We start from the raw sequence: 27,758 nt of genomic DNA, 5'->3' as shown, positions 1-27,758 counted from the left end.
AAAAGCATGTGCGAACAAGGAGGCCTACAAACCTGACTCAGTTACACCAGCTCTGTCAGGAGGAATGGGCCAAAATTCACCCAACTTATTGTGGGAAGCTTGTGGAAGGCTTCCCGAAACGTTTGACCAAAGTTAAACAATTTAAAGGCAATGCTACCAAATACTAATTGAATGTATGTAAACTTCTGACCCACTGGGAATGTGATGAAAGAAATAAAAGCTGAAATCAATCATTCTCTCTACTATTATTCTGACATCTCACTTTCTTAAAATAACGTGGTGATCCTAACTGACCTAAGACAGGGATTTTTTACTCGGATTAAATGTCAGGAATTGTGAAAAACTGACTTTAAATGTATTTGGCTAAACTTCCGACCTTAACTGTATGTATTTTTATTGCTGACAAATAAAATCAATCAGTCCAAACTGTGCAGAAGCAATTCGATGAATGGAAAGAGACATCTGTTGCAAAACATAAAAAAGTTTAATGACATTCAGAGACCAAACCTTCGATACTGGGTAGGCCTAAGGTATAATGATAATGAAGTGCACAACGTCTATATTATTTTTATTGGTTGTGTGTTGCATTGGCACAGAAACCTGTTGGTCAAAAATGTGTTGCATATATTTTATAAAATTATAAATATGGAATCAAAATGTTGAAATCGGATTCCCCTAGCTGATCAATGTCTGCAACCACCTCTGATCATGAAGTAATATAACAGGCATGGAGAGTGAGCTCGTCTGTGGTGGTCAGTTAACCCTCAACCTTCTGGCCTGTAGCCCTGCGTGGCATCGACTGTGCCACAAAAGAAGTGGCAAGGTTGATATCCACGTTTGTAAACACACGGTCACAACAGTTATTGTTATTTGTGGTCTTAAACATTATTTTGAGTTAATTCTATGAGAGGGATGGTGTTCAATTTATTTTACAGTGCAATGGGAGGGTCATGTGAAAGTATTTTTAAAGTTGGGGAGGTAGGTGCATTTTCTTTTCTGACACCTGAGTTGGACCACCCCCCCCCACACACACCCCAGACCAGTAAATGTTGATCTGTCCCTTAGAATGCAGGACTTGAACTTGACTCGAGACTTGATCTGTTCTACTTGGGACTCAACTTGAAACTTGGACCTTGTGACTTGAGAATTACTTGTGACTCACAGTTTGAATACAACATCCACTAGATAGAAGTAGGAGATCACAATTTCTCTTTGCCGCTAGAAACCAGTTGTGTCTGGTTTTGGTAGTGAGTTGTTATGGCGAAACGGATTTTCAAGGCTGACATCATAAAATGACCTTAGCAATCAGGGCTTTCAAAAATAAGACCCAGAGAAGTGAGGAAACTTCAAAGTTATTTTCCTATTGAGCTAGATAAATGGCACATGTGGAGGATGCATATAAGGTCATGTGGATGGAGAAGGAATTTCATTGCTTTCCAATTATATATTTTTTTATTTGAACCTTTTTAACTATTTAAGTCAGTTAAGAATAATTTCTTATTTACAATGATGGCTTAGGAACAGTGGGTTAACTGCCTTGTTCGGGGGCAGAACGACAGATTTGTACCTTGTCAGCTTGGGGATTCGATCTAGCAACCTTTTGGTTACTGGCCCAGCGCTCTAACCACTAGGCTACCTGCCGCCCCAATGACCATCATTTGTACCCTTTCCATGCATACTAAATGTTTGACCTACAATGCATATTCGATGAAAATCACCATAGCGCATGATTTATGGCCTTTATGGAGGGGTGCTGGGATCGAGATTTCCAAATAGACAAGGACTATAGCTTTCAAACGCTATTTCACTTTCTATTGGGGGTGGTACAGGGTATAAATATACTGTACGTTCACTGAATAACTCAGTGGTCATTATCTCACCATCTTACCATAAAGTAATATTATACTTCAACTTACCGTCAAGCGTGTGAGATTCACAATAATAACCAATCACACTGCCAGTCATTATTCATACCATAGAGATCATATACAATTACTTAATTAATTAGTGTTCTAATGCCTAATTCTATGATTTATACAGTATGTTTTATGACATTACATGATGCTAGAGGTTGCCATGGGAGACACCCTGTAGGCAACTCATAAAAATGTCCATAGTAGCCAAATTTTACTCAAATACTTTGATCATCATAGCTGTCTCTGACACGGCATACAGCTATACTACATGGAGATCGACATAATTTGTTGTGCAAATTAGCCAGCAATCTGTTAATACAGTACTAGGCTACTAACAAACACTAACAACAGTGCTTTCTTCACCAATAGCACTGAATTAAACTAAATGTATGTATACTGGCTGTATATGTATATTTAAAATTGTTAACTAATTTAAATAATAGTGAGGTGTGGGTTGTGACTACTTATTAGGTGTTCATGTCGGTGCCGAGGAAACCCAGTCAAAAGCTGAAGGTGTGGTTTGGAGAGTACTGGAATGTGACTGACTTCCTGGCCATCGTCCTCTTCCTGGTGGGGCTGGGGCTACGCTGGGACAGCGGGTCCTACCGGACTGCCGGCCGGATCACCTACTGCCTGGACATCATCTTCTGGTATGTTCGGGTGCTGGACCTGCTGGCCGTCAACCAGCATGCCGGGGCCTACCTCACCATGATCACCAAGATGGTGAGTAAAGCCATGTGCCTTTCCTTCCTTGGGCTAACACCTAGAGTGAGTATGATATGGCATGCTATGGGCCCTGGTCAAAAGTGATGCACATTTTGATAAGTTGATACAGGTTTGTTAGTGCTGTGTTGGAACAAAAATGTGCACAATTGTGTGCCCCCTAGTGCTGGGATAGAACACTGACTGACCATACAGCACATATCTTAATTTATACAAACAAAATGGAGTCATATTTGTATTTTTTTCTGTGTTCTCTACCCATCTGCTCAGACTAGTAACATGTTCTACATTGTGGTGATGATGGCGATTGTGCTGCTGAGTTTCGGCGTGTCCAGGAAGGCCATCTTGTCTCCAGACGAAGCTCTGTCATGGAGCCTGCTCAGAGATGTAGTCAACCAGCCGTACTGGATGATGTTTGGAGAAGTGTACGCAGGCGAAATAGACAGTGAGTAACCAGTGACCAGTCACAGTAGTGGCTCAATTGGTTGGCGCTGCTTGCAACACCAGAGCTGTGTAGGTAGACTCCTGCATGGGCAACAGTCTATGGGAATAGGGTGTTATTTGAGACATCTCGTGTGTTTGTGGCAGCCTGTGCAGGTGACACGCCGTGTGTCCCCGGTGCCTTCCTCACCCCCTTCCTCCAGGCCGTCTATCTCTTCTTCCAGTACATCATCATGGTCAACATCCTCATTGCCTTCTTCAAGTAGGGACTCTCTATCAAAAATATGAATTGTATTTTGACTCTGTGTGTCTCTGCCTGATTGTGTCTTTATGTTTTATGCTTTATGTACAAATGGGGTTTTGCAGCTTCTCTGAATGCTGTACTGTTTCTTATGGATCCTTTTTGACAGCAATGTCTACTTTGACATGAAGTCCATATCCAATAAGCTGTGGAAGTACAACCGCTACCGTTACATCATGACCTATCAGGAGAAGCCGTGGCTGCCCCCGCCCCTCATCATCCTGAGTCACATGACCCTGTGTGTGACTGCCATTTACCGGAAACACAGAGGCTCGTCCGAGCAGGAGAGGGACTCCTGTGGGCTTAGTGAGTGAGTGTGTGTGTGTGTGTGTGTGTGTGTGTGTGTGTGTGTGTGTGTGTGTGTGTGTGTGTGTGTGTGTGTGTGTGTGTGTGTGTGTGTGTGTGTGCGCGGGCGTGGATGCGTTTATTTCTTGATGAAACACCATTAAAAGTCTGATTGAGCCTTAGCCTACTACACTGTGTTTCTATGACAGTATTGATTCACAGCATTTCCATGTGGTAGACAAATACTACAGTAGATTGTGTGTTGGAAAAATGTAATCTCTTTCTCCCTCTGTCAGAGCTTTACCTGGGCCAAGAGGAGCTGAAGAGGCTGCATGAGTTTGAGGAGAGGTGTTTGGTGTCGTATTTCCATGAGAAAAACCAAGATGTTCTCTGCAGCCAGATCAACAGGGTACGAGCCACTGCAGAAAGGTGAGACTGGGACTTAGAAAGAGTGTCTCAATAGCTATTGAGACTTTTTCTTTGTGATTCACCTGAATATCTGTCTATGTCCTTTACCTGACAGGGCTGAGGAGATGGGTGTGGTTATGGGCGAGGTGTCGGACAGGGTCCACTTCATCCAGGATACCCTGCAGGTGCTGGACAGCCAGCTGGGTCAGCTGCAGGACCTGTCCGCCCTAGCCGTGGACACCCTCACCCTCCTATCGGCCTCCGATAGCCTGCAGCAGGAGGAGGCCCGCCTAGGCCACTGCCGGCCAATCACCCCCTCCCGTCACCATGTCCCCCACAGCTGGACCCTCCCCCACGGAGGTGGTGGCAGTGTTGACATCATGCCCTGCCACACCCCTAGGGCCTACCGCAGCACCCCACCCTCCCTGCTGTGGGGCCACACCTCCTCCCGCAGCCAACGCCCGTCACTAGAGTGGCACACGGGGGCCTGGGGGGCCGGCGACCATGGAGGGCAGGGGGCTGGTGAGTCGTGTGTGCCTTCCCGCTGTGGCTCTCCTCCGTACCCTTCGGCCTGGGCTATAGACAGTTCTCTGGAACCCCCCCACGGCAAACCCAGGGTCTGCTGTGACCCTGAGATGTCCATGGAAGAGGAAGGAGAGGAGTTTGGGAAGTCCTTTGATGTGAATGGGTCCAGGGCCTCTAGTCATGCCTTCCTGTTGTCGGACACCCAGGATGAGAGAGGCTGTGGGGCCAGGGGTTTGGTGAACCCCGCCTTCTGTAAGGACGACGACCCTGGGGCAGTTCACTCCAGACGGGGCCAGTGGGGCAGGAAGCGTCCTCACCGGTGGGCGGGTCTGTCCAGGGACCGGCCCTACAGTCACAGCCGCTCTCTCTCCTCTAGCATGGAGAACATGGCTCTCTCTGGTGTCCCCCTGAGCCAGCTACGAGCCTCCTTCCCCGCCCTCGATTGCCTGTCGGAGGGGGGAAGATTCACAGCTGACATACCCCTTGGCTGCAGTAAAAGCAGAGGTACTCTACCACCGTCTTATGCCATGTTCTCTAAAAATGTTATGGCCCTGAGCAAATTTCATGTCTGCTGAGCACTGAAAATGTTGTGCAACTTCCAGCGTGCGTTTACTGTGAACACTGACGCTCTACCCGCTTTAAGTTACAGTTTCAGACAGTGGTCAAGTAGGCTACAGTGACTATTTGATCATAATGTAAGCCTACCAGAGTGGCCTACCATCAAAAACAATAGAGAAAATGCATCCCATAACATTTAAACATGGAAATAGCTGTTATATCATTCAGCCAACAGTTGCAGCAAATGTGTGCTCAGTGTAGGCCTACATTCCATTAGACATTTGAAAAAAACATGCAGGGCTTGACATTAACCTGTTTATCCACTTGTCCTTCAGACAAGGAGGTGACTGAAAATGTTGTGTTGTTCGATGCAAGAAACCACTTTACAAAAAAATATATATATACAGTTGAAGTAGGAAGTTTACATACACCTTAGCCTAAAATATTTAAACTCAGTTTTTCACATTTCCTGACATTTAATCCTGGTAAAAATGTCCTGTCTTAGGTCAGTTAGGATCACCACTTTATTTTAAGAATGTGAAATGTCAGAATGATAGTAGAGAGAATGATTGATTTCAGCTTTTATTTCTTTCATCACATTCCCAGTGGGTCAGAAGTTTACATACACTCAATTAGTATTTGGTTGCATTGCCTTGAAATTGTTTCACTTGGGTCAAACGTTTCGGGTAGCCTTCCACAAGCTTCCCACAATAAGTTGGGTGAATTTTGGCCTATTCCTCCTGACAGAGCTGGTGTAACTGAGTCAGGTTTGTAGGCCTCCTTGCTCACACACGCTTTTTCAGTTCTGCCCACAAACTTTCTATTGGATTGATGTCAGGGATTTGTGATGGGCTCTCCAATACCTTGACTTTGTTGTCCTTAAGCCATTTTGCCACAACTTTAGAAGTATGCTTGGGGTCATTGTCCATTTGGAAGACCCATTTGCGACCAAGCTTTAACTTCCTGACTGATGTCTTGAGATGTTGCTTCAATATATCCACATAATTTTCCTCCCTCATGATGCCTTCTATTTTGTGAAGTGCACCAGTCCCTCCTGCAGCAAAGCACCCCCACAACATGATGCTGCCACCCCCGTGCTTCACAGTTGGGATGGTGTTCTTCGGCTTGCAAGCCTCCCTCTTTTTCCACCAAACATAACGATGGTCATTATGGCCAAACAGTTCTATTTTTTTTTTCATCAGACCAGAGGACATTTCTCCAAAAAGTACAATCTTTGTCCCCATGTGCAGTTGCAAACCGTAGTCTGGCTTTTTTATGGCAGTTTTGGAGCAGTGGCTTCTTCCTTGCTCAGCGGCCTTTCAGGTTATGTTGATATTGTCAGGTTTTGGCCAGGACTGTTTGGTTTTGTTCACTAGATGTCCCCCTTGCACCTTTTTTGTACCTTTTGTTTTTCTTGCCCTGATTATTGTTTGCACCTGTAAGTCATTCCCTTGTTAGTATTTAAACCCTGTGTGTTCCTTAGTTCCTTGCTCAGTGTTTGTATGTTAGCACCCAGCCCCAGCCTTTGTGAACATTTTTCTCTTGTTGGATTTTCCAGAGGTTCTCTGGTTTTGTTCTCGTGTATTTTTGGATTGGTCTTTTGAGGTTTGTTTTTTCCTTGCTGTTTTTACCACTTTGTGGATTTTCTTTTGTATTTTGGAAGATATCTATTTTTTATTAAACCACCATCTCTAGTACTGCTGTGTCTGCCTCATCTTCTGGGTTCTGCCAATTATTAGTGACTGTTTCTCGCACCGGGTCCTGACAGAAACACTGAGCCAATGTTATGAACCCAGAGGCAGCCAGTACCCAGGACTTTTTCCCCATGCTGTCCCACCACGAGGGGACTGTCCAACGTCACGAAGCTGCTCTGGTTCAGCAAGAGGCCTTACTGGCTGGACATTCTCAACTTCTGTCGGAGATGATGACTTCCATAAAGCAGATTTCTGATCAACTTTCTCCTGCAACCGCTTCTGCTCCAGTTCATCAGATTCAAGTGCCCGTGGCAGTTAACCCCCTGGCTGAACCTCGTCTGCCGCCTCCCCAACGGTTCTCAGGTGATCCGAGTGTTTGTAAGGGGTTTTTCACCCAATGTTCTCTCTCCTTCGAGCTGCAACCCTCGTCGTTTCCCACCGACCGGTCCAAGATAGCATACATCATCACCCTGCTGTCGGAAAAAGCCCTAGCCTGGGCTACTGCTGTGTGGGATGCCCAAAGTCCCTGCTGTGCCAGCTACTCTACCTTTGCTGAAGAATTCAAGCGAGTGTTTCAAGGTCCTACCAGCGGTCCTGACTCAGCCAAACAGCTCCTGACTCTCCGCCAAGGTCGGCGCAGCGTGACGGACTATGCCATCCAGTTCCACACGGTGGCAGCAGCGAGTGGCTGGAACGACGAGGCGCTCACAGTGTGCTTTTTGAAGGGTCTTTCCGACACCATCCAAGATGAACTGGCCACTCGGGAACCACCAGACAACCTCGAGTCCCTGATCAAGTTGGCTTCACGCATAGACCAGCGTCTGAGAGAGAGAGAGCTCAACCGTAGATCTCTCACCCTAGCTCCTATCGGTCCCAGCTCCGAGTCTCCACCTTTATCCTCGCTGACTCCACCGGAACCCATGCAGGTTGGACGCATCTCCCAGGCTGAGAGAGACCGCCGGATGAGGGAGCGATGCTGTCTATATTGCGGCAAACCGGGCCATTTCCTCTCCACGTGTCCCGGGCTCCAGGGAAGACGCACTCTCCCGTGCAGGCCTGGGAGGACTGTAACGGGAAACATAACCTCCTCCCATCCATCCAACTCCCGCCTGCTCATTCCAGTTACCCTTTCCTGGGACAACCACGAGCTTCCCCTTCAAGCCTTGGTAGACTCTGGAGCCGCAGGTAACTTCATGGATGGTGTCTGGGCGAAGGAAAATGGCGTTCCCTCTGAACCTCTAAGTGACCCCATAAGGGTTACTACGTTGGATGGAAGCCCTTTGGGATCTGGACTTGTCACTCGTGTCACTACCCCCTTGCGACTTTCAGTTTCCCAACACCAGGAAGTGATGAACTTTCATCTGACCTCGTGTTCCGAGTTCCCTCTCGTCCTTGGATACCCCTGGCTTCACAGCCATAACCCTCACATCGACTGGTCTGTGGGCACTATCAAGCAGTGGGGTCCTACGTGCCAAGCCACTTGTATCTTCCCAAGTTCCCCGAGTTCCCCTCCCGAGTCTCTAGAATCCATCGACCTGTCCCGAGTTCCCGAGTGTTACCATGACCTCAAACCGGTATTTAGCAAACAGAGGGCCACCAAACTACCACCCCATAGACCTTACGATTGCCCCATCGACCTGTTTCCGGGCACCTGCCCCCCCAGGGGTCGGATCTTTTCCCTATCTCCTCCCGAACGAGCTGCTATGGATACCTACATCAAGGACTCTCTGGCAGCAGGCCTCATGCGTCCATCCACCTCGCCGGCGGGAGCAGGGTTTTTCTTTGTGGCCAAAAAAGACGGGGGATTACGTCCTTGCATCGACTACCGGGGACTTAATGCCATAACCGTCCGTAACCGCTACCCGCTACCCCTTATGGCCACAGCCTTTGAGCTGCTCCAGGAAGCAGTGGTCTTCACTAAGCTTGACCTGCGGAACGCATACCATCTTGTGCGGATCAAACCCGGTGACGAGTGGAAGACCGCTTTCAACACGCCTACTGGTCACTACGAATACTTGGTGATGCCCTTCGGCCTGACCAACGCCCCGGCTGTGTTCCAAGCGCTCATAAACGATGTGCTTAGGGATATGCTTAACATTTTCGTGTTTGTTTACTTGGATGACATCCTCATCTTTTCGAGCTCCCTTCAAGAACACACTAAGCATGTCAGACAAGTGCTCAAACGCCTTCTAGACAGCCATTTGTACGTTAAGCCTGAAAAGTGTGAATTCCATTCCTCTCGAGTACAATTCCTGGGATTTGTAGTGGAACCCGGTCGAGTCCAGATGGATCCCAAGAAGGTAGGGGCGGTAGCAGATTGGCCCACCCCCAAGTCCGTTAAGGAAGTTCAGCGTTTCCTGGGCTTCACTAACTTCTACCGCAAGTTCATCAAGAACTTCAGCTCGGTGGCAGCCCCTCTCTCAGCGTTAACCAAGGGTGGCAACACAAGGTTTCTGTGGGGAAGAGAAGCTGAGACGGCCTTCCAAGGACTCAAGCAGCGCATCCTCTCTGCTCCCATCCTGACACTACCGACGGCGGATGAACCTTTTGTGGTGGAGGTAGACGCATCAGAGGTTGGTGTTGGAGCTGTCCTGTCTCAGAGGGGTGAAGACAAGAGGCTTCATCCTTGCGCCTTCTTCTCTCACCGGCTTACCCCGGCCGAGAGGAATTACGATGTGGGGGATCGTGAGCTCCTAGCGGTTAAGATGGCATTGAAGGAATGGAGACACTGGCTCGAGGGGGCTTCTCAACCGTTTCAAGTGCTTACGGACCACAAAAATCTGGAGTATATCCAGCAGGCGAAGCGGTTGAACTCCAGACAAGCTCGATGGTCTCTTTTCTTCAGCCGATTCCAGTTTATTCTCACCTATAGACCCGGGTCGAAGAATCTCAAACCGGACGCCTTGTCACGAATCTACTCTCCTGCCATTCGAGAAGATACTGACATGACTGTCCTTCCGGCCGCTAAGATCGTGGCTCCGATCTCATGGCAAGTGGAGGATACCGTGAAACAAGCCCAAGCCATCGAACCGGGCCCTGGAGGAGGTCCTGCTAATCGGTTGTTTGTTCCCAAGGCAGCAAGGTCCCAAGTCCTTCTGTGGGGGCACTCCTCTCGCCTCACCTGTCACCCGGGCGTAGGTCGCACCTTGGAGTTCATCCAGCGTAAGTTCTGGTGGCCCACCATAAAAGAAGACGTTGCCACTTTCGTCAAGGCCTGTTCCGTGTGCTGCCAGGGCAAATCTTCTCACCTCCGCCCTCAAGGACTCCTTCACCCTCTATCTATTCCCCACCGACCCTGGTCCCATATCTCATTGGACTTTATTACTGGCCTTCCTCCGTCCCATGGTAATACCACTATCCTAGTCATCATCGACAGGTTTTCTAAGGCGGCCAGGTTCGTTCCCTTGACTAAGTTACCTTCTGCCAAGGAAACAGCTGAGTTGGTGATTAACCATGTGTTCCGAGTCTTTGGTATCCCGCAAGATATGGTTTCCGACAGAGGTCCCCAGTTCGCCTCAAGGTTTTGGAAGGCCTTCTGCCAACTCATAGGGGCCACGGCCAGTTTATCTTCAGGGTACCATCCGGAGTCCAACGGCCAAACTGAGAGGATGAATCAGGAGCTGGAAACCACCCTCAGATGTATGGTTTCCAACAACCCGTCCACATGGTCATCCTTCATTGTTTGGGCCGAGTACGCGCACAACACCTTGTGCTCCTCCTCCACTGGTATGTCTCCGCATGAGTGTCAGTTTGGCTATGCTCCGCTATTGTTCCCGGACCAGGAGGCAGAAGTCAGAGTGCCTTCAGCCTCGAGGTTCATCAGACGCTGTCGGCTTACGTGGAAGAAGGCCCGTCTTAATCTTCTGCGTTCCTCACAGCAGTACCAGCGACAAGCCAACAGACGTCGCCGTCCCGGTCCTACCCTGTACCCCGGCCAGAGAGTATGGCTCTCAACAAAAGACTTACCGCTAAGGGTGGAGTCTCGCAAGCTGTCCCAGAGATTCATCGGTCCCTTTAAGATTGCCAGGAGAGTCAATCCCGTTACTTTTCGCCTGCACTTACCCAGATCCCTTAAAATCAATCCCACATTTCACATTTCTTTATTAAAACCTGTTGTTTTTTCTCCCCTTATCCCGGCAGGCAGACCTCCCCCTCCGCCCCGTGTCATCGGAGGCCAGTCGGCTTATACCGTCCACCGGATACTGGATTCCCGCCGGGTGCAGCGGTCCTGGCAGTATCTGGTGGACTGGGAAGGCTACGGTCCCGAGGAGCGCTCCTGGGTTCCTGCCAAGGACATACTGGACCCTGACCTCATTCGTCAGTTCAGGGTCCTCCACCCTGAGAAGGCTGGTAGGAACGTCAGGAGCCGTTCCTAGGGGGGGGATTCTGTCAGGTTTTGGCCAGGACTGTTTGGTTTTGTTCACTAGATGTCCCCCTTGCACCTTTTTTGTACCTTTTGTTTTTCTTGCCCTGATTATTGTTTGCACCTGTAAGTCATTCCCTTGTTAGTATTTAAACCCTGTGTGTTCCTTAGTTCCTTGCTCAGTGTTTGTATGTTAGCACCCAGCCCCAGCCTTTGTGAACATTTTTCTCTTGTTGGATTTTCCAGAGGTTCTCTGGTTTTGTTCTCGTGTATTTTTGGATTGGTCTTTTGAGGTTTGTTTTTTCCTTGCTGTTTTTACCACTTTGTGGATTTTCTTTTGTATTTTGGAAGATATCTATTTTTTATTAAACCACCATCTCTAGTACTGCTGTGTCTGCCTCATCTTCTGGGTTCTGCCAATTATTAGTGACTGTTTCTCGCACCGGGTCCTGACAGATATAGGACTCGTTTTACTGTGGATATAGATACTTTTGTACCTGTTTCCTCCAGCATCTTCACAAGGTCCTTTTGCTGTTGTTCTGGGATTGATTTGCACTTTTCGCACCAAAGTACGTTCATCTCTAGGAGACAGAACGCATCTCCTTCCTGAGTGGTATGACGGCTGCGTGGTCCCATGGTGTTTATACTTGCATTTTTCCTTCTGAGGTCTTGGCTGATTTCTTTTGATTTTCCCATGATGTCAAGAAAATAGGCACTGAATTTGAAGGTAGGCCTTGAAATACTGCCACAGGTACACCGCCAATTGACTCAAATTATGTCAATTAGCCTATTAGAAGCCATGAAACCATTTTCTGGAATTTTCCAAGCTGTTTAAAGGCACAGTCAACTTAGTGTATGTAAACTTCTGATCCACTGGAATTGTGATACAGTGAATTGTATCAGTGAAATAACATATCTGAAAACAATTGTTGGCAAAATGACTTGTGTCATGCACAAAGTAGATGTCCTAACCGACTTGCCAAAACTATAGTTTGTTAACAAGAAATTTGTGGATTGGTTGAAAAACGAGTTTTAATGACTCCAACCTAAGTGTATGTAAACTTCCGACTTCAACTGTATATATGTATATTAATTATTATTCCCATACCATTATTACCGAGAATCAGACAAATTATGCTACCCTCTGCCTATTAGCTACTTAGCTTATTCAAGCCTGTCTCAAAATATAACACTGCTCCTTTAAGACAAAAAAACTCCTTGACTCGCTTTTCAAAGATGTCTCGAACTGTACATGTTTTGTGCTCTTGTAGGAAGCAATCACTCCCCTATTGCTGGCTACAATTGATCTATAACAGGACTAATAACTCACTAATGAGCAAAGGATATGAACAAATGGGCTACATGCAGCTCTCGCTTTGATCTCAAAACAACTGCATCTATTCACGACCGCTCATGCTGTAAATACAGTCCAGTTCAACGTGAATTGCATAAATCCATGTATGGCAATGGGCAAGTTGCATATATTTGCATATAGGCCTACTACAGCTCTGATTAGTTATGCCGCACTGTGTGGAGTGTAGAGTATGGTTTGAGTCGTGCTGAGTCATGCTTGTCAATACAATAGAATCTTACTCTGATGCGTTTTACCTATGACAAAATCTCTTGCATAGTTCGTTTTGCATACTAAGCCTTGCATATTAAGTTATGTTGCATTGAAAGTGGCTAATATTGCTTTGATTCGATCACAATTCCCACAGTAAAGGGAAACGTTAGTAGCGTTAATAAAGGGGAAAAGGAGGCGACGTTGACATTATTCCCTGCCACACCCCCAAGGCCTACCGCAGCATCCCACCCTCCCTGCTGTGGGGCCACACCTTCTCCCGTAGCCAACCCCGTCACTGGAGTGGGAAAACGTTGATAGTGTAAAGTAAGGGGGAAAACTCTAAAAAGTTGAATGAAGTCAATCTTGTGCTTCTATGCGTGGGCTGAGATTTATTCTGCACGTCAATCCCGGGGGCGCAGTTTAGAGGGAACATTGCTCTTATGCTTGGTTAGCATTAGCAACAACATACATACAAGGCTCAGTTATATTTTTGTGTCCTCACATTTGTATTATATATCATATATCCATGTACGAGTACAAATACCAATAAGGTAAAACATTCCATGACACTAATCAGTTTCCCAATGTATCTCAAGTGATTCTACCTGTCCTGGTTGTGTTTTGCAGAGTCGTCCAACTGGTTTGATCTGGCAGTGACCTCAGGGAGCAGAGAGAGGTGTCAGGGCAGGAAGACAGTCAAGATCCTGGAGGAGAGTTCTTCAGACGCTGTAAGATAGACACTAGAAAAACAGATAGACCGACACTAGACAGACAGACGTCTGAACACTGTTCAAACGGTATCTGCCATTTACTACTAGGTCCTGCATGGTGCCACAGTCTAACAGAGCTGTAGCTATTTACAACAGTACACGTAAAGCTGTGTATAGTCTGTGTATATCGATTGATTTGAGATTACCCTTCATTGACCACACTGCTCTCAGGGGAAAGAGGTGGACTCATACCTCTCTGACGTGTGCAGAAAGAGGAGGCGCAGGGGAGGGGAGCCTGTGTGCTGGTCTGCCTCTGCCAGCCCCAACCCACTCAGTATGTACGCATAGAGACAGAAAGAGGGCAGACCTCCTATCTTTGCCATTGATCAATTCTGTTCACCATCTCACCTTCTCGTGTCAATATTGTTTCAGATTCTGAACCCATGGATTCGTTGCAGAAAGTAGCTTTTTCACATCAGGTAAGATTTTATCTTGTGTTGTATGTATAAGTAGTTATGTTTTGTCAATATAAAGATGTTAAGTAAAAATAGAGGAAAAGGTACCAGAACCATATATAAAGATGTGTGGAGATTTATACTGTATATAGAGATCTCTCTAGAAATAGTCCGTGGGCCAGCGAAAAAATGTGTCCACTCTGGGGTGGCAGAGGTTTAATAGTCTTATCTTTGTCTCCCCATTCCTATGAACACATTGATATGATACCCACTCCAAAAGAGTAGCTTTGTACAGTTGAAGTCAGAAGTTTACATACACTTAGGTTAAAACTCGTTTTTCAACCACTCCACAAATTTCTTGTTAACAAGCTATAGTTTTGGCAAGTCGGTTAGGACATCTACTTTGTGCATGACACAAGTAATTTTTCCAACAATTGTTTACAAACAGATTATTTAACTTATAATTCACTGTATCACAATTCCAGTGTGTCAGAAGTTTACATACACTAAGTTGACTGTGCCTTTAAAAGCTTGGAAAATTCCAGAAAATTATGTCACGGCTTTAGAAGCTTCTGATAGGCTAATTGACATAATTTGAGTCAATTGGAGGTGTACCTGTGGATGTACTTCAAGGCCTACCTTCAAACTTAGTGCCTCTTTTCTTGACATCATGGGAAAATCAAAAATAAATCTGCCAAGCCTTTTTTAGACCTCCACAAGTCTGGTTCATCTTTGGGAGCAATTTCCAAACGCCTGAAGGTACCATGTTCATCTGTACAAACAATAGTGCGCAAGTATAAACACCATGGGACCACGCAGCCGTCATACCGTTCAGGAAGGAGACGCGTTCTGTCTCCTAGAGATGAACGTACTTTGGTCCGAAGATGCTGGAGGAAACAGGTACAAAACTATCTATATCAACAGTAAAACGAGTCCTATATTGACATAACCTGAAAGGCTGCTCAGTAAGGAAGAAGCCACTGCTCCAAAACTGCCATAAAAAAGCCAGACTACGGTTTGCAACTGCACATGGGGACAAATATCATACTTTTTGGAGAAATGTCCTCTGGTCTAATGAAACAAAAATAGAACTGTTTGGCCATAATGACCATCGTTATGTTTGGAGGAAAAAGGGGGAGGCTTGCAAGCTGAGAACACCATCCCAACCGTGAAGCACGGGGGTGGCAGCATCATCTTGTGGGGGTGCTTTGCTGCAGGAGGGACTGGTGCACTTCACAAAATAGATGGCATCATGAGGGAGGTAAAGGATGTGGATATATTGAAGCAACTTCTCAAGACATCATACAGGAAGTTAACCTCACTAGGGTATGTGGGACGGTAGCGTCCCACCTCGTCAACAGCCAGTGAAACTGCAGGGCGCCAAATTCAAAACAACAGAAATCCCATAATTTAAATTCCTCAAACATACAAGTATTTTGCGACATTTTAAAATGACACTTGTTGTAAATCCAGCCAAGTGTCCGATTTCAAAAAGGTTTTACTACAAAAGCACACAAAACGATTATGTTAGGTTAGAGCCAAGTCACAGAAAAAGACAGCCATTTTTCCAGCCAAAGAGAGGAGTAACAAAAAGCAGAAATAGAGATAAAATGAATCACTAACCTTTGATGATCTTCATCAGATGACACTCATAGGACTTCATGTTACACAATACATGTATGTTTTGTTCGGTAAAGTTCATATTTATATCCAAAAATTGGAGTTTAGGCGGGACGCTACTGTCTCACTTGGCAAAAAGCCAGAGAAAATGCAGAGCACCAAATTGAAATTAATTACTATAAAAATTACTATAAAAATCAAACTTTCATTAAATCACACATGAAAGATACCAAATTAAAGCTACACTGGTTGTGAATCCAGCCAACATGTCAGAATTCAAATAGGCTTTTCGGCGAAAGCAAACAATGCTATTATCTGAGTTAGCACCATTGTAAACAAAGAGAGAGAAGCATATTTCAACCCTGCAGGCGCAACAAAACGCCGAAATAAAAATATAATTCATGCCTTACCTTTGACGAGCTTCTGTTGTTGGCACTCCAATATGTCCCATAAACATCACAAATGGTCCTTTTGTTCGATTAATTCCATCGATATATATCCAAAATGTCCATTTATTTGGCGCTTTTGATCCAGAAAAACACCGGTTCCAAATTGTGAGACGTGACTACAAAATATCTCAAAGGTTACCTGAAAACTTTGCCAAAAAATTTGAAACTATTTCTGTAATACAACTTTCGGTATTTTTTTATGTAAATAATCGATCAAATTGAAGACGGGATGATCTGTGTTCAATACAGGATTAAAACCAGCTGCTAGCTTTCTGGTCATGCGCTTCTAACAAACAGGACACTTCGAGTGACCCTCCTTCAAGATGGCCGTACTTCTTCATTACACAAAGGAATAACCTCAACCAATTTCTAAAGACTGTTGACATCCAGTGGAAGCGGTAGGAACTGCAAGAAGGTCCCTTAGAAATCTGGTTTCCCAATGAAAACTCTTTGAAAAGAGAGTAACCTCAACAACAACAAAAAATCTGAATGGTTTGTCCTCGGGGTTTCGCCTGCTAAATAAGTTCTGTTATACTCACAGACATGATTCAAACAGTTTTAGAAACTTCAGTGTTTTCTATCCAAATCTACTAATAATATGCATATCTTATCTTCTGGGGATGAGTAGCTGGCAGTTTAATTTGGGCATGCTTTTCATCCAGAATTCCGAATGCTGCCCCCTACCCAAGAGAAGTTAAAGCTTGGTCACAAATGGGTCTTCCAAATGGACAATGACCCCAAGCATACTTCCAAAGTTCTTTCAAAATGGTTTAAGGACAACAAAGTCAAGGTATTGGAGTGGCCATCACACATCCCTGACCTCAATCCTATAGAAAATTTGTGGGTAGAACTGAAAAAGCTTGTGCGAGTAAGGAGGCCTACAAACCTGACTCAGTTACACCAGCTCTGTCAGGAGGAATGGGCCACAATGCACCCAACTTATTGTGGGAAGCTTGTGGAAGGCTACCCAAAACCTTTGACTCAAGTTAAACAATTTAAAGGCAATGCTACCAAATACTAATTGAATGTATGTAAACTTCATTCTGACATTTCACATTCTTAAAATAACGTGGTGATCTTAATTTATTTGACAGGGAATTTATACTCGGATTAAATGTCAGGAATTGTGAAAAACTGAGTTTAAATGTATTTGGCTAAGGTGTATGTAAACTTCTGAATTCAACTACCTTTTTGGATTTGGTATCATGTTTTGTTGTATGGGAGTCTATGCAATAAAATGTTTGCAGGCTGATAAAGGAATGTTGAGACAAGTTGAAATGGTCACATGGTCTTTGAAAATGAATACATCAAACAACAATGGAACATTCTATTGGGTGAATCTCATCTTAAAACCATAGTATTTTGTACATTTTTGCCATCATATCAAATGATTTACCTAGCCGAATCATATGGTTGAATTCAAATATACAAATATATTAAAATCATAATAACAATCAGTTACTGGCAGCAATTCCTACAGAATTGAAGAAAAAGTTAAGTGAAAGAAAAGAGAAACTGTTTGTTTGCAGACCTCATATTAAAACCTCTTAAGGATCTGCCCCTTTTTTCAATTTTCACCTAAAATGACATACCCAAATCTAACTGCCTGGAGCTCAGGCATTGAAGCAAGGATATGCATATTCTTGATACCATTAGAAAGGAAACACTTTGAAGTTTATGGAAATGTGAAAGGAGAATGTAACACTTTAGATCTGGTAACTGATAGTACAAAGGAAAAACCAACCGTTTTTATTGTTTTTGTTTTTGTGCCATCATCTTTGAAATGCAAGAGAAACAGCATAATTAATTATTCTAGCCCAGGCACACTTTAGACTTTGGCCACTAGGTGGCACTGTATGTGCAAAGTTTTAGATTGATCCAGTGAACTCTTGCATATCTATTCAAAATGTTGTATCAAGATTGCCAAAATGTGCCTAATTGGTTTATTCATACATTTTGAAGTTCATAATTGTGCACTCTCCTCAAACAATAACATGGTATTTTTTCACTCTAATAGCTACTGTAAATTGGACAGTACAGTTAGATTAACAAGAATTTAAGCTTTCTGCCCATATCAGATATGTCTTTGTCCTGGGATTTTTTTTGTTTGTTTCTTACAACCTCATGCTAATCACATTAGCTTCCGTTAGCTCAACCGTCCGGCGGACGGGACACCGATCCTGTTCTCAAAGATGGTTAACTAGAGTTCAAATCATTGAAGACATACCATTTTCAGTTGGAAAACAACAAATTGGATGCCATCCTACACAAATCCCACTCTTTCTGGGAAGAGCAGTTTGATACTCCCATTCCTTGGAAACAGGTTTTTGGTGTTTCAAATATGGGGTATTGAAGAATGGGTTGTGGAAGTGGAGGATTTGTTACATATTTTCTGGTATTGTCCCATAGTTGCTAACTTTTGGGCAAAAGTACAAGAGTGGTTACTCCCTGTTTTACATAATTGTATTATATATCCACAAAAAGTTATATTGGGTGACTTAAGGTACAGATGCAACACGATATACAATCTCTTGATTCTGCTGGGTAAGGTTTTCATTTTTAAAACTCAGAAAACAAATGGTAGTATTGGATTATTTAAAAAATAACAGTCAAACACTATTATACACTAGTAGGATTGATTGCAAAAGAAAGTGGGAGGTCTCAAGATTTTACTGATAAGTGGGACCAAATAACACTTCAAGGGATGGGCCTGATTTCATAGACTACGGAAAGGTGCTCCTAATCTCCAGTCATATAACAATTAAAATATTATTATTTTTGTAGTTCTATTTTCAAATCTTCCTGTTGATGTTATTTTATAGTTTGTTAGTGAAATTGGTTTGTTTGTTAGTGTAATTGGTGTGTCTCCACCACACCGAGGTAGTGGGTTGAAGTGGGTGGGGTGTTCTGTTGGAGGTGTGTCGGGTAGTCCGGGGGACCATGAACCTTTAGCTCCCACTTCCCTATTGTGGGATGGTTATTTGTAACAACTGTCAATGGTATTACACTGAGTGCACAAAACATTAGGAACACCTGCCCCTTCCATGACATCTATACCAGGCGGTGTGATAGGAAGGCCCGGGAAAATCTTTAAAGATTCCAACCACCCAAGTCATAGACTGTTCTCTCTGCTTTCGCATGACAAGCGGTACCGGTTTATCAAGTCTGGCACCAACAGGCTCTTGAACAGCTTCTATACCCAAGCAATAAGACTGATAAATAGCTAACAAAATAGCTTCACGGGCTGTACGAGTTAACCTTGTATCCTTATTGACCTTATATTTTTAGTTTTGCACTGTCTCTATGCACACTCACTGGGCCCTACACACTCACTGTGCCCTACATACTCACTGGGCCCTACACACTCACTGTACCCTACATACTCACTGGGCCCTACACACTCACTGTACCCTACACACTCACTGGGACCTACACACTCACTGTGCCTTACACACTCACTGTACCTTACATACTCACTGGGACCTACACACTCACTGGGCCCTACATACTCACTGTACCTTACATACTCACTGTGCCCTACACACTCGCTGGGCCCTACACACTCACTGGGCCCTACACACTCACTGGGACCTACACACTCACTGTGCCCTACACACTCACTGGGCCCTACATACTCACTGTGCCCTACACACTCGCTGGGCCCTACAAACTCACACACTCACTCCATCATCTGCTCACTCACACATAATATGCACATATATTTATACTGACTCCACACACACGCACACCCACTCACATACAAGCTGCTGCTACACTGTTTATCTTATATCCTGTTGCCTAGTCGCCTTACCCAAGGGACATATCTACCTCCATCACTCCAGTATCCCTTCACATGCAAATATGGTGTTGGAACTGACCCTGTATGTAGTATGCTTTCTTCTATAAATTATTGCCAGGTGCACCGATGTGATTGTGTCAAGAACTGCAACGCTGCTGGGTTTTTCACGCTCAACAGTTTCCTGTGTGTATCGAGAATGGTCCACCGCCCAAAGGACATCCAGCCGACTTGACACAATTGTGGGAAGCATTGGAGTCAACATGGGCCAGCATTCCTGTGGAACGCTTTCGACACCTTGTAGAGACCATGCCCTGACAAATTCAGAGGGTAAAGGGGGGTACAACTCAATATTAGGAATGTGGTCCTAATGTTTTGTACTCTGTACATGCCTAAATAAAAGACGGCTTGCGGAGGAATCTAAACAGCCATAACGATAAACGATGAGAATTCTCTTGGGAGGTAGTGGAGTCGGCATTTAATCGTCAGGTATTCCAGATCGGGTGAACAAAATGCCGAAAGAGTATCTACATTACGACAGTTGAGAGTTGTTGATCATGAAGCGTACCCCACCTCCTTTGTTCTACAAACACTATTCTGGTATATTTAGCTAAATACATACAGTATATCTGACATACTTGGACCATCATTTCATGTTGTCCTCATTATAACACACATTATAAGCCAGTATTGGTCTTATTACACCAAATATTTATTCAGTTATGGCCATGCAAAATCAATGCAGTTCCTCCTCATTGAAATGAATGGTGGCCATCTTAAAAATAGGCTGCTGCCTGCTGGGACTAATTATAGACAAAATATATGATGACTTTGTATACAGTAGGTATAAAACTTTTCCAATGGGTCTTCTTGTTCTGTGTGAAATTTGGTGGAGTTATCATCGGGTACCATGTGATAATAGAGTTATGTATGACCTTTGCCCCCCAAAGGTGGGCCTATAGGGATGTCATTACCATTCCTATTGTTCCATATTGTGTTGTACTATGAAGTTAATAACATATGAAATTGCCTTAGTTTGAGAAGATTCTTCCCAGATAATACAAAATTACATTTCATACCCTCAATCCTGTTGGCCCAACTAACCGGATAGGGGTCATAGCATTTAATGCAGCTACCTCCAATCTGGGGGTATATCAAAATGAAAATCATCATTAGAATTTGCCACCCCAAAGTGGACAAATATGTGAAATTTGGCCTGCTGGCCCATGGAGTAATAATAGGTTAAAGAGTGTTTAAAGATGCTCAGCTAAGACTACGGATATGTTCCAGGTCAACTACATTGCAGTTGCCTGCCAAAACTCAGTCTGGATAGGTGTTTACCATATCAGCTAACCACATCATATGACATATCAATCTGATGCCCCACTGTGCAGTCAAGGACGTGGCAAATGATGCAATGCAATAACTGTTATGTAATTCCTGCTCTTGTCCAGCAGGACTGCAGTCAGTCCGTGTGGACCAGCTGGGCCTGCTCTGTCAGCTGCAGGTCCTCGTAAGTCTGCATGGGACGGTCCCTGGACATCACATTTACCCTTTTTACATGTGCTGAACCGAACCAAACTCTGCTGGCTCGGATGTTTCCTTTCCATATGATCCTTTTCAGCATGGTTCCAGTTACTAGGGTGGATACGTACAGTAACTATGCCATCTCCATGCAACTCAATTTGTCTCGGCCTGGTTCGGCTTAGTAGTGTAAAAAGCCCAAATGGAGTCAGACCTGAGTTCAAATAATTTTCTTGAACTTTAAAATACTTTGAGCGGTTGATTGAGCCTACCTGGAGTGCCGGATAGGCGTATTTACATTTTTGGGACCATCCCTTTGGTTCCATTGCGCCAAGCAAGCTCAATCAACCGCTGCTAGTGATTGGCTAGCAGCTAGTATTTGAAAGAAAACCTGGTTACACTTTATTTTGATATAGTCACATATAGATGATCAGATGGTCATGCGATCAGATGGTGACAGTCTGTTGATAAGCAACTGTTTGCTAAGGTTACAGTTAGGGCTAATGTTAGGTTTAGGATAAAGGTTTGGGTTAGGGCTAAGGTTAGGGTAAGGGTTAAGTTTAGGGTTAGGATAAGGGTTACTGTTAGGGCTAGAGTTAGGGTTAGGATAAGGGTTACTGTTGGGGCTAGAGTTAGGGTTAGGATAAGGGTTACTGTTGGGGCTAGAGTTAGGGTTAGGATAAGGGTTACTGTTAGGGCTAGAGTTAGGGTTAGGATAAGGGTTACTGTTGGGGCTAGAGTTAGGGTTAGGATAAGGGTTACTGTTAGGGCTAGAGTTAGGGTTAGGATAAGGGTTACTGTTAGGGCTAGAGTTAGGGTTAGGATAAGGGTTACTGTTAGGGCTAGAGTTAGGGTTAGGATAAGGGTTACTGTTGGGGCTAGAGTTAGGGTTAGGATAAGGGTTACTGTTGGGGCTAGAGTTAGGGTTAGGATAAGGGTTACTGTTAGGGCTAGAGTTAGGGTTACTGTTAGGGCTAGAGTTAGGGTTAGGATAAGGGTTACTGTTGGGGCTAGAGTTAGGGTTAGAATAAAGGTTTGGGTTGGGGCTAAGTTTAGGGTAAGGGTTAGGATAAGGGTTACTGTTAGGGCTAGAGTTAGGGTTAGAATAAGGGTTACTGTTAGGGCTAGAGTTAGGGTTAGGATAAGGGTTACTGTTAGAGCTAGAGTTAGGGTTACTGTTAGGGCTAGAGTTAGGGTTAGGATAAGGGTTACTGTTGGGGCTAGAGTTAGGGTTAGGATAAGGGTTACTGTTAGGGCTAGAGTTAGGGTTAGGATAAGGGTTACTGTTAGGGCTAGAGTTAGGGTTAGGATAAGGGTTACTGTTGGGGCTAGAGTTAGGGTTAGGATAAGGGTTACTGTTGGGGCTAGAGTTAGGGTTACTGTTAGGGCTAGAGTTAGGGTTAGGATAAGGGTTACTGTTAGGGCTAGAGTTAGGGTTAGGATAAGGGTTACTGTTGGGGCTAGAGTTAGGGTTAGGATAAAGGTTTGGGTTAGGGCTAAGGTTAGGGTAAGGGTTAGGATAAGGGTTACTGTTAGGGCTAGAGTTAGGGTTAGGATAAGGGTTACTGTTGGGGCTAGAGTTAGGGTTAGGATAAGGGTTACTGTTAGGGCTAGAGTTAGGGTTACTGTTGGGGCTAGAGTTAGGGTTAGAATAAAGGTTTGGGTTAGGGCTAAGGTTAGGGTAAGGGTTAGGATAAGGGTTACTGTTAGGGCTAGAGTTAGGGTTAGAATAAAGGTTTGGGTTAGGGCTAAGGTTAGGGTAAGGGTTAGGATAAGGGTTACTGTTAGGGCTAGAGTTAGGGTTAGAATAAAGGTTTGGGTTAGGGCTAAGTTTAGGGTAAGGGTTAGGATAAGGGTTACTGTTAGGGCTAGAGTTAAGGTTAGGATAAGGGTTACTGTTAGGGTTAGACAGAGTTGTGGAGAAAGTGGTCACTGTGGAAGTACTGAAGTTGTGTATAGTTGTGTGAGTTTTGTATGTTCTTCTGTTGTAGAGTGCGAAGTGGGATCGCACCTGAAGGTAGGCAACCGGAATCATTGTCTGTATTAATGGCTTGTATTAAAAAAAGACGAAGAAATCACACCTATTAGTTTTCCTTGTCTTTATTTTTCTTAGCTTCCCCCTCCGCTAGAATATTTACCTTCCTAAGCAAAAGCGGAATTGTTAACTATAATCGTTCATGTTTTGGTCTGTCTTGGTTGTTTTCTCTGTGTTTGTTTGTCTGTTAGTAAAATCCTCTACATTTCAATCCACAGAAGACCTGGACCCACACTACTCAGGTACTCCCCAACAATCACATAAATCATACACAAAAAAGTAGATCTGATAGCTAAATTATATGACCTGTTTTTGTCTGGTTATGTTGCGTTACATCGTAATACGCTGTGTTGTGCCTTTCGTGAACTTACACCCCAATTTAACCCCCCCCCCCCCTTACTAACTCTGACTTTGCTAATAGCTACTTTATTGAGATAAAATGTACTTACTATGACTGTGATATGTGGTTGGCCCACCTAGCTATCTTAAGATGAATGCACAAACTGTAAGAAGCTAGATAAGAGCGTCTGCTAAATGACTCAAATGTAAATGTTAATCGTATGTTGTGTTGTAAATGTGTGGTGGTCGTGTTAGCCATGGAAAGGAACAACCTGATGAGGCTTGCTCACACCATACCTTTCACACCTGTCTCCATAATGGGTAAGTCATCAGCCAATCACGTTAAAGGGATACTTCTTGATGTTTCAATTATTTTAGACTCCACTAGGGTGTGGTTGTTTCTCCAAACGGTTCTTAAATTTGTTAGCTGGTTTTTAAGCAATTTCTAGAATGATCTCACTAGCATTTTTAAAGAATGTAGCAATGCTAGTGGAAATTGATTGCTTCTGTTTTGGGTGCATTCAAAAGCATGCTATTGCCTCCCTAATACCATCTTCCCCGTGGTTGCATGGTCCCTGGCAGCGGGAGAGGAGGTGAGTGTCTACTCCCTGGAGGAGCTGGAAGCTGCAGGCCCGGAGTCCTCCATATCCTACTGGTCATCCAAGGGGCTGTCTGCGGTGCTGAAGCCGCTGTCCAGCGAGGGCTGTCTGGATGGGGGGCTGCGCAGGGCCATGCTCGTACTTTGCACCTGGGCCGAGAGGGACGTCCTGAGGGTGGGCTGCGTGTATGTGGTCAAAGCCATCCAGCCCGATGTGGTCTGCACCTGGCAGAGGGTCTTCCACAGCGACACCCCCCTCCAGCTCTGTTTGCGGGTATAAACTTCATATATATGTACATACAGTATATAACATCATAGCTTGTTTTTAGGGTCAGAAGTGTCTGACCACAAGACCTGTTAAACATAAACTCTGGTCCCTGGTTATTGTAAGACAGATCTTTTCCTGGTCAGGTCACATAAACTCTGGGCACTGGTTATTGTAAGACAAGCATTTCGCTACACTCGCGTTAACATCTGCTAACCATGTGTATGTGAACAATAAGATTTGATTTGAATTGAGATCTTTTCCTGGTCAGGTCATACACTCTGGGCCCTGGTTATTGTAAGACAGATCTTTTCCTGGTCAGGTCATAAACTCTGGGCCCTGGTTATTGTAAGACAGATCTTTTCCTGGTCAGGTCATAAACTCTGGGCCCTGGTTATTGTAAGACAGATCTTTTCCTGGTCAGGTCATAAACTCTGGGCCCTGGTTATTGTAAGACAGATCTTTTCCTGGTCAGGTCATAAACTCTGGGCCCTGGTTATTGTAAGACAGATCTTTTCCTGGTCTGGTCAGGTCATAAACTCTGGGCCCTGGTTATTGTAAGACAAATCTTTTCCTGGTCAGGTCATACGCTCTGGGCCCTGGTTATTGTAAGACAGATCTTTTCCTGGTCAGGTCATAAACTCTGGGCCCTGGTTATTGTAAGACAGATCTTTTCCTGGTCAGGTCATAAACTCTGGGCCCTGGTTATTGTAAGACAGATCTTTTCCTGGTCAGGTCATAAACTCTGGGCCCTGGTTATTGTAAGACAGATCTTTTCCTGGTCTGGTCAGGTCATAAACTCTGGGCCCTGGTTATTGTAAGACAAATCTTTTCCTGGTCAGGTCATACGCTCTGGGCCCTGGTTATTGTAAGACAAATCTTTTCCTGGTCAGGTCATACGCTCTGGGCCCTGGTTATTGTAAGACAGATCTTTTCCTGGTCAGGTCATAAACTCTGGGCCCTGGTTATTGTAAGACAGATCTTTTCCTGGTCAGGTCATAAACTCTGGGCCCTGGTTATTGTAAGACAGATCTTTTCCTGGTCAGGTCATAAACTCTGGGCCCTGGTTATTGTAAGACAGATCTTTTCCTGGTCTGGTCAGGTCATAAACTCTGGGCCCTGGTTATTGTAAGACAAATCTTTTCCTGGTCAGGTCATACGCTCTGGGCCCTGGTTATTGTAAGACAGATCTTTTCCTGGTCAGGTCATAAACTCTGGGCCCTGGTTATTGTAAGACAGATCTTTTCCTGGTCAGGTCATAAACTCTGGGCCCTGGTTATTGTAAGACAGATCTTTTCCTGGTCAGGTCATAAACTCTGGGCCCTGGTTATTGTAAGACAGATCTTTTCCTGGTCTGGTCAGGTCATAAACTCTGGGCCCTGGTTATTGTAAGACAAATATTTTCCTGGTCAGGTCATACGCTCTGGGCCCTGGTTATTGTAAGACAAATCTTTTCCTGGTCAGGTCATACGCTCTGGGCCCTGGTTATTGTAAGACAGATCTTTTCCTGGTCAGGTCATAAACTCTGGGCCCTGGTTATTGTAAGACAGATCTTTTCCTGGTCAGGTCATACACTCTGGGCCCTTTTTATATACATCCATTTTCCACAACAGGGCGGAACATCACCTCATTTTTGTTAAGCGCGCTCCTCTTTTTACCCTCATGTTTTACTTGGCATTTGTTACATCCCTTAATAGAATCATTCTGGCCTTCTGTTTTTGTCCTTACAGGAGATACAGCAACAGAGAGCTGCTCAGAAACTCATGCATGTGTTCAACCAAGTAAAACCAGAAAACATGCCTCATTCTCCAAGGTTGGTACTCCACTCTAGAACTCAGTACTAGTACACGTGTGTGTGTGTGTGTGTGTGTGTGTGTGTGTGTGTGTGTGTGTGTGTGTGTGTGTGTGTGTGTGTGTGTGTGTGTGTGTGTGTGTGTGTGTGTGTGTGTGTGTGTGTGTGTGTGTGTGTGCACGTAATAATAGTGGATTGAATTATATAGTGCCTTTCTAACAACTGAGATACTCAAAGTGCTTAACATAGTAAGGGGGAAACTCACCTCGTGTGCGTATGATATGTGTATATCTATGGAGTTACAGTATGTGTGCGTGTTACATGTGTTATGAATGTGCGTCTCCCTCCTAGGTTCCTGGACATGTCTCTTCTTCACTGGCACTCAGACGGCCAATGGTTGACCATCGAGAGGAACATGACGGGAGACTTCAGGAAGTACAATAGTAACACAGGAGAGGAGATCGCCCCCTGCTGTGGGATGGAGGAAACACTCCTGGCCTTCTCCCACTGGACCTACCAATACTCCTGCAGGGAACTGCTGGTGTTGGACTTACAGGGTCTGTCTGTCTGTCCATCCCATTCTGTTGAGTTGTCTGTCTGTCTGACTATGGATAGATTTATTTTGCAACGACATCACTTCACAGGGCTTTTCCTGTAAACTACTACATTAAACTGAAATCTCTCTTTCCCCTCCTAAATCTTTCACAGGAGTGGGATCGGAGCTTACAGACCCATCGGTCATCCGAGCAGAAGACAAAAGGTACTCGCCTCGTACAGTGGAGGTTCAGTGTGTGACACTGACACTTATTGTCATCTTGACATCCATTCTTTTGAGGTCTAAAGACATCTGAAATACGTTTATTTTGTCCTTCCCTCTTTTGTCCCTTGCCTTCCTGTAGCTCGAGTGATGACATGGTGTTTGGTCCTTCTAACCTGGGAGACGCTGCCATCCACAGCTTTGTCATCAAGCACACCTGCAACTCCTGCTGCGAGAACCTCGGACTCTCAGGTGAGAGAAAGGAACCCTTCAGACCACCACTTTTATAGGGGGATTATAGAGGATTGTGGGGGTGTGTATGTGAGCCTGTAATGTGTGAGAATGTGTGATCTGTTAGGCATGTGTAGTCGGAGAGTGGACTTCTTACGCGTGTGTGTCACCTTTATGTCGTCACTCGGGAGGTTCGCTGGCCTGAGATTAATCCCGAACTTCAAATGAAGATAGAACCGGCTAATTAGGCCAAGGGAAGCATTTATTTAAATGACAACAGAGCATTGGAGGCAGGGGGAGGGACTTGCTTTGTGCGGTGTGCTGGGCTCTCTTTGATTACATATTAAACAGGGCTTTGTGCTGTGGAGAAATTAGCTTTGATTAGATATTAATTGCAATCGCTGAGTAG

General features: G+C 44.7%; 1 protein-coding gene across 6 annotated transcripts in view; it reads left to right on the top strand.

Annotated features, from left to right (window-relative positions):
- trpm6 (transient receptor potential cation channel, subfamily M, member 6) overlaps positions 1 to 27,758 on the top strand; it is a 59,216-nt gene that overhangs the window by 29,441 nt on the left and 2,017 nt on the right. For 2 of the 6 annotated variants that reach the window (XM_071403836.1, XM_071403834.1), the window contains exons 20-37: positions 2,388 to 2,639; positions 2,910 to 3,084; positions 3,228 to 3,342; positions 3,491 to 3,687; positions 3,963 to 4,095; positions 4,190 to 5,103; positions 13,406 to 13,506; positions 13,720 to 13,822; positions 13,921 to 13,967; positions 21,263 to 21,321; positions 23,324 to 23,349; positions 23,559 to 23,609; positions 23,962 to 24,027; positions 24,289 to 24,578; positions 26,300 to 26,382; positions 26,713 to 26,918; positions 27,070 to 27,121; positions 27,261 to 27,370. In XM_071403836.1, coding sequence (XP_071259937.1) covers positions 2,388 to 2,639; positions 2,910 to 3,084; positions 3,228 to 3,342; positions 3,491 to 3,687; positions 3,963 to 4,095; positions 4,190 to 5,103; positions 13,406 to 13,506; positions 13,720 to 13,822; positions 13,921 to 13,967; positions 21,263 to 21,321; positions 23,324 to 23,349; positions 23,559 to 23,609; positions 23,962 to 24,027; positions 24,289 to 24,578; positions 26,300 to 26,382; positions 26,713 to 26,918; positions 27,070 to 27,121; positions 27,261 to 27,370 — 2,980 coding nt within the window. Of the gene's footprint in view, positions 1 to 2,387; positions 2,640 to 2,909; positions 3,085 to 3,227; positions 3,343 to 3,490; positions 3,692 to 3,962; positions 4,096 to 4,189; positions 5,104 to 13,405; positions 13,507 to 13,719; positions 13,823 to 13,920; positions 13,968 to 21,262; positions 21,322 to 23,323; positions 23,350 to 23,558; positions 23,610 to 23,961; positions 24,028 to 24,288; positions 24,579 to 26,299; positions 26,383 to 26,712; positions 26,919 to 27,069; positions 27,122 to 27,260; positions 27,371 to 27,758 lie in introns of those variants that run through there. The other 4 variants (XM_071403838.1, XM_071403835.1, XM_071403837.1 and 1 more) reach the window with 4 other exon arrangements.

This window comes from Salvelinus alpinus, chromosome 5 (assembly GCF_045679555.1).
Source record: "Salvelinus alpinus chromosome 5, SLU_Salpinus.1, whole genome shotgun sequence".
Lineage (NCBI taxonomy): Eukaryota > Metazoa > Chordata > Actinopteri > Salmoniformes > Salmonidae > Salvelinus > Salvelinus alpinus.
The sequence above is the reverse complement of the archived record's forward strand: the minus strand, read 5'-3'. Positions and strand labels throughout refer to the sequence as shown.